The sequence below is a fragment of the Lolium rigidum genome, chromosome 5 (genome assembly GCF_022539505.1).
Source record: "Lolium rigidum isolate FL_2022 chromosome 5, APGP_CSIRO_Lrig_0.1, whole genome shotgun sequence".
NCBI lineage: Eukaryota > Viridiplantae > Streptophyta > Magnoliopsida > Poales > Poaceae > Lolium > Lolium rigidum.
In genome coordinates, this window is record NC_061512.1 from 170031588 (window position 1) to 170043455 (window position 11868).

General features: G+C 47.4%; 1 protein-coding gene across 1 annotated transcript; it reads left to right on the plus strand.

The window, feature by feature from the left end:
• The first annotated feature begins 9074 nt into the window (after window positions 1-9074).
• On the plus strand, window positions 9075-10851 carry LOC124653434 (transcription factor WRKY19-like). The gene is made up of 3 exons (XM_047192501.1): window positions 9075-9415; window positions 9526-9657; window positions 10052-10851. Exons 1-3 carry the CDS (start codon window positions 9114-9116, stop codon window positions 10605-10607), a joined length of 990 nt encoding a protein of 329 aa, XP_047048457.1. The 5' UTR covers window positions 9075-9113; the 3' UTR covers window positions 10608-10851.
• The last annotated feature ends 1017 nt before the right edge of the window (window positions 10852-11868 follow it).

Consider the following 11868-nt stretch of genomic DNA (forward strand, 5'->3'; position numbering starts at 1 on the left):
GGTGCATCAAGCACATATTGCAGATTTCCGCCGGAGAGGAAGATCCTCACATGACGGAACCAGTCGGTGAAGTTGCTACCGTTGCTTTTAAGCTTTTCTTTCTCTAGGAACTCGGTTAAAATTGATTGGGGACGCCATCTCTACAAACATATATTTGCAATAGTTTAGACTAAGTTTATGACAAATTGAGTTCAAATTTTAATTCAATATAATTAAAAAATCTAGGTGAACTCCCACTCAAAACAATATCCCTCGCATTGTCTTAGTGATCACACGAACCAAATCCACCACACCATAGTCCGATCATCACGAGACAAGGTGTAATTTCAATGGCGAACACTCAAAGTGTTCATCATATCAATCATATGATTCATGCTCTACCTTTCGGTATCACGTGTTCCGAGACCATGTCCGTACATGCTAGGCTCGTCAAGGCCACCTTAGTATCCGCATGTGCAAAATCGGCTTGCACCCGTTGTATGCACTTGTTGATTCTATCACACCCGATCATCACGAGATGCTTCGAAACGACAAGTCTTGGCAACGGTGCTACTAAGGATGAACACTTTATTATCTTGAGATTTTTGTGAGGGATCATCTTATAATGCTACCGTCGCGATCTAAGCAAAATAAGATGCATAAAAGGATTAACATCACATGCAGTTCATATGTGATATGATATGGCCCTTTTGTCTTTGCGCCTTTGATCTTCATCTCCAAAGCACGGACATGATCTCCATCATCTTCGGGCATGATCTCCATCATCGTCGGCGAAGCACCAAGGTCAATGGCGCCGTCTTCATGATTGTCCTCCATGTAGCAACTATTACAACTACTTTGAAATACTACTCAACATGAAATTTAAAGACAACCATAAGGCTCCGCTGGCTGCCACAATACAATAATGATCATCTCATACATATTCATCATCACATTATGGCCATATCACATCACCAAACCCCGCAAAAACAAGTTAGACGCTCTCTAATTTGGTTTGCATATTTTACGTGGTTTAGGGTTTTCGATATAGATCTAATCTACCTACGAACATGAACCACAACGTTGATACTAATGTTGTCAATAGAAGAGTAAATTGAATCTTTACTATAGTAGGAGAGACAGACACCCGCAAAGCCTCTTATGCAATACAAGTTGCATGTCGAACGAGGAACAAGTCTCATGAACGCGGTCATGTAAAGTTAGTCCGAGCCGCTTCATCCCACTATGCCATAAAGATGCAAAGTACTCAACTAAAGATAACAAGAGCATCAACGCCCACAAACCATTGTGTTCTACTCGTGCAACCATCTATGCATAGACACGGCTCGATACCACTCGTAGGATAACGTTGCATAGAAAACAAAAATTTTCCTACCGCGAACACGCAATCCAAGCCAAGATGCAATCTAGAAGACTGGTAGCAACGAGGGGGTATCGAGTCTCACCCTTGAAGAGATTCCAAAGCCTACAAGATGAGGCTCTTGTTGCTGCGGTAGACGTTCACTTGCCGCTTGCAAAAGCGCGTAGAAGATCTTGATCACGATCGGTTCCGGCGCCACGAACGGGCAGCACCTCCGTACTCGGTCACACGTTCGGTTGTTGATGAAGACGACGTCCACCTCCCCGTTCCAGCGGGCAGCGGAAGTAGTAGCTCCTTCTTGAATCCGACAGCACGACGGCGTGGTGTCGGTGGCGGTGTAGAAGTCCGGCGGAGCTTCGCTAAGCAAACCGGGCAATATGAAGTGGAGGAGCAAAGCTAGGGTTTGGGAGGGGTGGCCGGCCACTCAAGGGGGCGGCCAAGCTATGGTCTTAGGGGTGGCCGGCCCCCTCCCTTGGCCCCTCATTATATAGGTGGATCCCAAGTGTTGGTGTCCAAGTCTTCGAATAAGACCCGAAACCAAAACCTTCCATAGAAGGGGGCAAACCTAGCCCAACTAGGACTCCCACCCAAAGGTGGGATTCCCACCTCCCATGGAGGGTGGCCGGCCCCTATGGTGGAGTCCACTTGGGACTCCACCCCACTAGGGCTGGCCGGTCATGGAGGTGGAGTCCCTTGTGGACTCCACCTTCCTTGGTGGTTTCTTCCGGACTTTTCTAGAACCTTCTAGAACCTTCCATAGAACCTTCCGCGACATTTTATTCACATAAAATGACATCCTATATATGAATCTTATTCTCCGGACCATTCCGAACTCCTCGTGATGTCCGGGATCACATCCGGGACTCCGAACAAATATTCCAACTTCATTCCATATTCAAGAACTACCATTTCAACATCCAACTTTAAGTGTGTCACCCTACGGCTCGAGAACTATGCGGACATGGTTGAGTACTTACTCCGACCAATAACCAATAGCGGGATCTGGAGATCCATAATGGCTCCCACATATTCAACGATGACTTTAGTGATCGAATGAACCATTCACAAACATTACCAATTCCCTTTGTCTCGCGATATTTTACTTGTCCGAGGTTTGATCTTCGGTATCACTCTATACCTTGTTCAACCTCGTCTCCTCGACAAGTACTCTTTACTCGTACCGTGGTATGTGGTCTCTTATGAACTCATTCATATGCTTGCAAGACATTAGACAACATTCCACCGAGAGGGCCCAAGAGTATATCTATCCGTCATCGGGATGGACAAATCCCATCGTTGATCCATATGCCTCAACTCATACTTTCCAGATACTTAATCCCACCTTTATAACCACCCATTTACGCAGTGGTGTTTGGTGTAATCAAAGTACCTTTCCGGTATAAGTGATTTACATGATCTCATGGTCATAAGGACTAGGTAACTATGTATTGAAAGCTTATAGCAAATAACTTAATGACGAGATCTTATGCTACGCTTAATTGGGTGTGCCCATTACATCATTCATATAATGATATAACCTTGTTATTAATAACATCCAATGTTCATGATTATGAAACTAATCATCCATTAATCAACAAGCTAGTTTAAGAGGCATACTAGGGACTTCTTGTTGTCTACATATCACACATGTACTAATGTTTCGGTTAATACAATTATAGCATGACATATAAACATTTATCATAAACATAGAGATATAAATAATAACTACTTTTATTATTGCCTCTAGGGCATATCTCCTTCAGACGGGAGGAGGAGGAGGCGGCGCGGCAGGAGGAGGCCAGGCGCCGCGCCGACGAGGAGCGCCGCCAGGAGCAGCGGCGGCAGGAGGACAGGCGCCGCGCGGAGCAGCGGCGGCGCCAGGAGGTCAGGCGCCGCGCCGGCAGGGAGAGGCAGCAGCGCCTCGGGGAGGAGGCGCTGCTCCGTGCGCCGCCGCAGCCTCGGGTGGCTCCGGACCCCCACTCGCCGTGGGGAGGAGGCCCCGTGGTCTCCGTGGCCGGAGTCCCCGGCGCGGTCGAGCCACAACGACACGTCGCCGCCGGGGACGTCGGTCCACGACGACGACGTCGCCGACGACGCCCACGGGGGCTAGGCGGCGCACCGGCGGCCACCGCGCCGCCGACCAAACCCTAATAGAGGGTTTTTATTTTAAATTTAAAAGCCCATATAGGGGCTTCTTTTGTTAGTTTTATTTGCCCAAAATAGGGCTATGTACAAATTTGTCCAAAATAGGGCATATGTTCAATGAAATTTCGTTTAAATTTGCCTCTTTTTTCGTTATAATTTGCCCACCGGTTATGCGATGCGTCCGCGCGTTGGGCGCAGCGCGCGACCCAAACGGACACGCGGACGCGGGGCGCTGTCCGCGTGTCCGGGCGGCGACCCAAACGGCCCAAAACGGACGGCCCAGTGCATCCATTTGGGTCGCGCCGTTGGAGATGCCCTAAGTTCTAAAAGTACTAGTGTACACTCGCAAAAATAGTCTAACCTCCCATATAGTATTTTTTTAATAGGGGAAATGCCCTGGGCCCAGAAACTGTTGGGGCTGGATCTCTCAGCCCCATCTTCTTCTACATCTCTCTTGGTTTCTCTTCTTCTCATGAACACACGCAAGAACACACACATACACGCCAAGGAAGAAGAAATGACTTTGCCAAGAGCACTTCCTTGGTGGACACCCGTGAATACTAGCATGCTACACCTAGCTCTTACAACACGATGACAAGATTAATAGGCTAACAAAAGGTGGCAGAAAAATTACATCAAGGGCCCTAAATAAAAAGGCAATTACAAAATAGCCCTCCAACTTTACACATAGAACCGTAAGATAAAAACTAGAAACACAATCGCATCCTTATTCTCCACCGACGATGAACTCGAGCCTCAAAACATGGGCACCTACACACCGTTGGGGAGGCGTGGCCCTAGCTCGGCCCTTGCTAGCTCCGTCTCTACACCCGATCTTAACACTGAATGTAGCTGGAGAAAAGAGGTAGAGGGGCATGCGGGCCTAGATCGATAGAAATCTTGTAGAAGGAAGCCATGGAGAGGGAAAAGCAAAAATATCCAAATAATCGTATAACCCAAGATATCAAGTATGTCTATGGAACGGAGGGAGTATATTACACGTTTGACCCAAGGTTACGAGTGGTGTCGATTACGAAAAATTTGACCTTTTTTCGAAAGTTCAGCATGATTTGACCTCTTTTTGAAAAATATTCAAAATCTGACCCTTTTTAGTAGCGCCTTCCCTGGGGCGCTACACTCTTCGCGGTAGCCCCAGGATCTTTGGCGTTGAAAGCATGCCAGCGTGGCGACGCAGGACCCACAATTCGCGAGGTCAACTCCCTTGACAAGGGCGCTACCCTTTTAAAGTTCAACTCCCCTCGCAAGGGCGCTATCTTCCCTTGAATGGCCGGAAACACTTAACCGCATACTCCTTCATCCGTATTTGAAATTCCAACAAGGTTTCACACTTCACTCCTTTTTCGATCCCATAACTTTTGTGATTCATATCCCGCTTCGAACTTGGCCTTGGTCCGAGCACAAAGGTCTCACCACCGTCTACCATAGTTTTGTTTGCAAGAGTAAGATCACGGAACAATGGTATCCGATGATCCTGACCAACTACCTTCTTGAAAATTTCGACTTCTTTAACCGTGAACACCTCTTCATCAAGCTCCTCCTCGGGACCTTCATCCTCCGATTCCGATGTGTAGCGTCGGTTATAAGGTATGTCATGGTCCATGTCCTCTTGCGCACAATAAACATCCAAATCGCCAACCTCATTGTCATTGGGATCACCCTCGGACCCGTCGCCCTCGTAGTCATCATTATCTTCTTCCATTGCTTCATAATTGCCATTGCGAATCGGGCTCGGTGGTTGGCTGATTTCTTGTTGGGTCATGACATCTTGGGTCATCGGAGGAGGACTACTTGTTGAGATGTCAACATCGGGTTCAACAAACGGGCTCCTACCATGAACTGGGGAGGCATGACGTCTCAAGCCCAAATGTGGCCGCGACGATACTTTCTTTGTGGCAAATAACTCGAGATCATTGTCTTGCGATTCTGCCACCACCTCCTTGTATGCACTCCACCTTTCATCTGAGTTGAGCTTCATTGTCTTCCAATGATTGTGCATACCAAAGAAAACATTATACCTTCCCTCCAATTCTATGTCACCGGTTGGGCTCATCCATTTCAACTCAATCCTCATTTTCTCCACAGCCTCGGCATAGTTGGGACTTCTTTCAAACACCATCACAACCTCATTGGGGTCTAACTCGACATTACCTTTCATGAACTCGTCCTTGTCCACATAGTGGACACTCACAATTCTTGCCATCTATAACCAAATTACAACAACCCAAATGCATCAACTATACATATATTACATGATAACATATGCATTTCAACAATAAAATAACAAGATAGAATGGTGGCCAAATAAATCTAGGGCTAACCCTAACTACATCTATGTCACTAAATAGATCTAGGGATAACCATAAACTAAAAATCTTACATAGACATCATAGAAGTCAACAATGGACTATACACAACAACAATAGAACATAGAACATGACATCAATTTTTTTAGGGTTACCAAGATTTACCAAAATAGAACCAAAACATGACATCAATCGGACAAAATGAAGTGGATGGTGGAGAACACCTCTTTGCATCAAGGGGGGACCAAAATCCACCAAAGAAATCTTTAGATATAGGGGATTTTAGGGAAGGATTTGAGACGGGAGAGAGATGGGGACGTACCCTGGTTTCTTCCTGGTTGGGGTGTGAGGGGTAAGTGGTAGGTGGAGGGGATGGGGACGGCGCACGCGACTTAACATATTCCAAAGGGAAGCGCCCCTGCGAGACGAGTTAAACTTTAAAAGGGTAGCACCCTTGCAAGGGGAGTTGAACTTTAAAAGGGTAGCGCTCTTGTCAATGGAGGTGACCTCGCGAATTTTGGGCCCAACCTCGTCACGTTGGCACACGTTCAACTCTGGTGCCACCAGCGCTACGAAGAAGAGGGTAGCGCCCCAGGAAAAGGCGCTACTAAAAAATATCAGATTTTGAATATTTTTCAAAAAGAGATTAAATCGTGCTGAACTTTCGAAAAATGATCAAATTTGAAAATCGACACGAGTGGTGAAGCTGGCCATGTATAGCCAGAGATCTAAAATACCGATCATCGATCAGCCATTGGCTCTCTCTCTCCGACGTCACGAAATGGCCCTACGCTGACGTACCTAAACGCGTCAGGATCCGTGCACGTGGTCTGGTCAGCTTCCGCGTTGCTTCGCTGGGCCAATGTGGGACGCGAACGCGAAGCTCTGACTGATTTTTGATGCGGGCGCTGCTTTTCGGCCGCCACGCACGCAAGACGACGACACCCTTTTCCAATTTCCACCAGCCCTCGTCCCATGATACGACGTGTTAAGATTACATAACGTAGGTCGGTAGCTTGGTCTTCTCGCCGTTCTTCAGATCTGGCGAGATCTGTTTCTCGACGTGTCACTGGCGTTTGTCGTTGTCCACGATGACGCTGGGGCCGGGGCGAGGTGGTTCTTCTGGAGCGAATATGTTGGTCCGGAGGTGGTGGATATGCCGTTCTTCTCCGACGTCGTCGATGGGAGGCGGCGTATCTTGGTCCAAGACAGCACGGGGACGTCCCCCGGTCGACGTGCCACGACGACATGTGCCTCGCTGCGCTACAGCAGGCCTGTTCATCGACTCACAAAGCCTCGTTGGCGATGGTGCTCTTTTGGATCTTGCAATGGTGGATGCTCGGCGTCTCTTCTTGCGTTCGTCTCGGCGGCGTTGGAATTGGACGGCGGCTGCTGGCTACGGTGGTTGCAGGAAACCCTAGGGATCGTTTTGTATATCTCGATCTTTTAGGATTTTATCTGCAAATTCAGGATAATCATTTTATCACGGTTTGTCTGTTAGTTTCCACATGTGTTGCTTCATGTAACTTGATTTTCGATTAATGAAATATGTGGTTGCTCTCAAAAAAAAACTTTCAGCTACCCAGTTGAAGTTGATTGGGAAAATTGTGAACCGAGTGAGACACACGCGCCTCCAAGATTTGGGATAGTATACTGCACCTTTTACTAGTTGTACTCCGAGGACGCTCCCCATAACCCTATCGGCATAGTATTTTTCTTACCCAAGACAGAACATACAAGAGTAGTTAGTTAATCCATTGATTGGTCAGACTTAGGCTGACCATACCGTGGAGTAACTTAAACTAGTAACAAGTATTGTATGTGTATGTGTTTGAAGTAATTTAGACTAGTAACTTACATCGGCATTCCCTAAAGGGAGGCATCGTTGACGATCTTTCTTTTCACCTCCTGTGTAAGTGTTTGGTCTATTCTTCTGGTCGGTGTTGCTCATTTTTCGTCATCAGATAGGCAGTGCGTGGCCTCGGGCTTGGCGTGGATGTCGGGGCAACACCTCTAGTATATCGTCTCCGCCGTGCTCCATTTGAGGTCTTAGAGTGTTGGCTTTTGTAGCTCGGATGACTTGGTTGTCGGCTCGTGTGGGGGCGCGACCTCGGGGCCAGCGTGCTGCGGTTGTGTTGTATGGTTTTCAGACAATTTTACTTATAAACCGTCCAACTTGATCTTATTCGGAATATCAAACAATGGCATTGCCTAGGTTTCGAAAACATGAAGCAAGTTTAGTAAGACGCTCTTTAAAAAGGGTAGAAGGATTTGTATGCCGTTTGTTGGGGGCAAACTCTGAACATCTCAACATATACCATTACTGAGAGAAAACAGTAGGTGTGAAAGAGACAACAAGATGCAGGGAAAACTTGATTCCAGTTTCCTACCAGCTGCCATTACTTTCGGTGTGGAAAAGAGTGAAGAAAATAAGCTTAACTGTCCTGCTGAAATCGCAGCCTAAAAGAGTAGTGCAGCGAGTGCCGTCCCAAATGCATCACTAATCACAGCAAGAAAACGATGTTTCGAACCATCTGCAAGCATTTCCATGTCGTGAGAGTGGTATGACAGTGTGGTCTTCATTTGTACAGATATCTGAGGGATTCTGGAACACAAAGATTCCAATAACGTGAAAATTGTTACTTCCTCCGATTCATAAAAAATGCCATGGTTTTGTGCAATTATTATGGATACAAACATGATTAAAATTGAAACAAGACCTATTGTCGATGACAGAGAAACTTTTCTTTTGCATTCAACCTTTTTTGGTTATCAAAAGTGGGCACATAGCAAAGGTTGCCATGGATAAAAATTCTACGAAATTGAGTAGCTGAAATAAGGCAAAACGAAAATCTCATGCATTCTTTAACGTTTTAACTGCAACGCTGAATGGGGTCCAAACTACGACTAAATTAATGTCCAAGCTGAATGTTTCTGCATGCTGAACCCTCTGCTAACAATCCATGGATTAACTAGTTATAAGCCGGACTCCAAAAAAAAAAAAAACTCGTTAAAGCCCATGCTCGGATCGGCCAATAAAATCACAGCCTCTACTAAGCTCACCGGTCAGAATACTGTTCTTTCTCTTGCTAAAAAAGAATAGAGCTATTTTGGCTCACCCAAACCAGACGCGGTTCCTTCCCCCGTTATATAAGCTCATCGCCTCTTCCCTTCGCTTCACTCACCATCTCACCTCAACTCCAATCACATCTCCATTCTTCCTCTTCGCTGCACCTGGGAAAAAAAAGAGGAAATTCTGTAGCCGCAAGAAAAAACAGAGAGAGATGGAGGGCGTGGTGGATGGCAATGGAGGAGGGAGCCGCCTGGTGATGACCGAGCTGAGCCACATCAAAGAGCTGGTGAAGCAGCTCGACGTGCACCTGGGAAGCTGTCCCGACCTCTGCAAGAACCTGGCTGCGCAGATCTCCACCGTCACCGAGAGGTCCATCGGCATGATTTTGGCCGGCCGCTTCGACGGCCGGAAGCGCCCTGCCACTGGCGCCGGCATCGACTCCCCGGCTTTCCCCTCGACACCCAGCCCTCTCAGCGGCGTCTCCAACATGCATTTCAAGGCGAACAAGAAGAGGTGAGTACTTTGTGAGAACTTCCGAGCTTGTCACGGTTCATGAATCACTGGAGTTCTGTAATTTTTTTCGTCTAGATTATTAAGTAGCTCTCTTGTTCTTGGATTTGCAGAAAGATGATGGAGAAAGGGGATCATCGGGTTAGGGTGAGCTCGGCGAGAGGAGGAGCGGATGCCCCGGAGGACGATGGCTACAGCTGGAGGAAGTACGGGCAGAAGGAGATCCTTGGATCCCAGAACCGAAGGTTAGTTTCGGCACATTTCAGAGCATAAGTTTATCTTTTTCAGAGCCAAATCCGCACATGTTTTCGGAAGTAGCAACGAATCTTATCTTTCTGGATTTGGACACTGTGGTTGTTCTTTTCCTTCGGTGGGAGTTGCAGCCTTTCCGATGTTCCCAAATGTATGGCATACACTTGTCAGCTAAGAACAGGGTACAGAGTACACACATCTCTGTCCTCTGATTGGATATTGTTTTTCAAAACATGATAGCGTGATGCTACTTTGTGCTAATTTTTGTTATGACTTCACAAATCGTGAACTTCTAGTATGAACAAGGGATTTTCTTTTCACAGTACAAGACTGTTCATGTCATGGTTTTTGATCGCCGTCCCTGACCTGAGCTGTGCAACATTGCAGGGCATACTACCGCTGCACGCACCAGAAAACCCAGGGATGCGCGGCAACGAAGCAGGTGCAGCGCGCCGACGAGGACGCGACGCTCTTCGACGTGACCTACCACGGCACCCACACGTGCGGCCACAAGACGGCGGCGGCAGCCAACGTACAGCCGGCGACGCCGAACCCGGACGCGAGCAGCCTTCTACAGAGCCTGAGCTCGAGCCTGACGGTGGACACCGAGGGGCTCACGCCCGGGCCTCGGCAAGACTGGAGCAGGACCACGCCCTTCAGTTTCTCGCCGGCGGTGAGCAGCATGTTGACGCCGGAGAACTGTTTCGGGCAAGGTGTGTCCGTCACACCGGCGACCTCGGGCTCGAGCGACAACCCCATGAACCCGTTCGAGGAGGAGTGGAGCGCGCAGTCTGAGCTGGTGTCTGCGCTCGTCGCCGCGATGAGCATGCCGCAGCCCGCCATGGAAGTGGAGGAGGCCGGTTTCTCCCTGGACGAACTTGAGTTGTTTGACGACTCGATCTTTGACGTTCCTATCTTCGACAATCTTCCTTGCCTGAGATAGTGACCAGGAGAGAACGCCAAAAGAAAACAAGAGAGAAAAAACCGCAACTGTAGAGATTAGAGAGGCACCCACCAAAGGGTGTTTGCGCACAGGAGAGAAGAGCATACACGCTCTTCCTGGATCAGCGCAGGTGTACTGTGTAAGCGTTAGGACGAAGATATTAGTTTACCCTTTCTTCATGTTTTCTTTTTTCAGTTCTTATGGACTCCAGATCCGTCCCGATTAGATATTGAGATGGTTTTCTCGTCAGTTCTGCTTGTAGAATTCAAGAACGTGAGAAGAGTAGTGTCTAAATTCAAAAACAATGATTTCATGAAAAAGGAAAGTAGGCAGCATATGGACTAGTTTGGAAATGAGTATTGAGTTGGAAAAGAACTAGCCGGTTTCCACTTGTTTTAAATGGTTTTAGTTTTGCACACCCACAATTGTTCCCAAAACACTCCCTAGTTAGTACTCCACCACGAAGCAAGCGAATCCGCATCACACGGGTAGGAGGGAATTCGTATAGGATCATGCATGCGGCAAAGCGAGGTCTAGCTAGAACAGTCGGGGCGAGCAGCCAATCTAGGGTCCGCCAACCGGTGAGAAGAAACCATGTTCGAGGATCGGGCAAATCCCCGCCCCGTGGTACAGCGACAGAGGTAGGACGATGACGATAATCGACTTTGAGGAGGGAGGGGGATTCCTTGACGCTCTTAGGTGGCGGAGGAGGAAAGAGGGTTTTACGGCGGAGAGGTTTGACGACTACGTCCCAAAACAGTGGGGGAGTAGGGAGAGGATAAGAGGAAACGGGGGTATTCTCGATGTCTACATGGGTGTTTCCATATATGTATTCATGCGGGGATGTGGACAGTTTGTAATGATGAATGAAACTATCGGGTATTTCCTAACCATTTATCCTCCTAGAACCTAATCTGAGATCCATCCTCGATGGAGAAAGACCCATATAGAAAGAAGTGCTTCGTCGCCATAAGGCCAGCCAAGAAATGTGAATTTCAAGGTTTCCAATAAACTTGAGAAATTGCACTTGATCCAACATATTTTCTCCTCGGATGGTTTGCCAAGCCCCATTTTCGCTCAATAGCTTAGCTAGACATTTACCTAGAAGAGTCATGTTCTTAACCTCAAGATCATGAACACACAGTCTTCCTTTATATTGGGCGGCAAAAAACACTCAATTTTGTAAACCGATATTTCATCTTCTCACTATCTTCCTGCCAAAAAAATCTTGATCGAAAGTAATCTAATCTATGAAAGAAAT

Bases quoted from the DNA above. Each gene is read 5' to 3' on its own strand.
- LOC124653434 (XM_047192501.1), top strand. From the start codon at position 9,114: ATGGAGGGCGTGGTGGATGGCAATGGAGGAGGGAGCCGCCTGGTGATG. The intron at 9,416-9,525 runs GTGAGTACTTTG...TTGGATTTGCAG, and splicing joins TTCAAGGCGAACAAGAAGAG to AAAGATGATGGAGAAAGGGG. The intron at 9,658-10,051 runs GTTAGTTTCGGC...GCAACATTGCAG, and splicing joins CTTGGATCCCAGAACCGAAG to GGCATACTACCGCTGCACGC.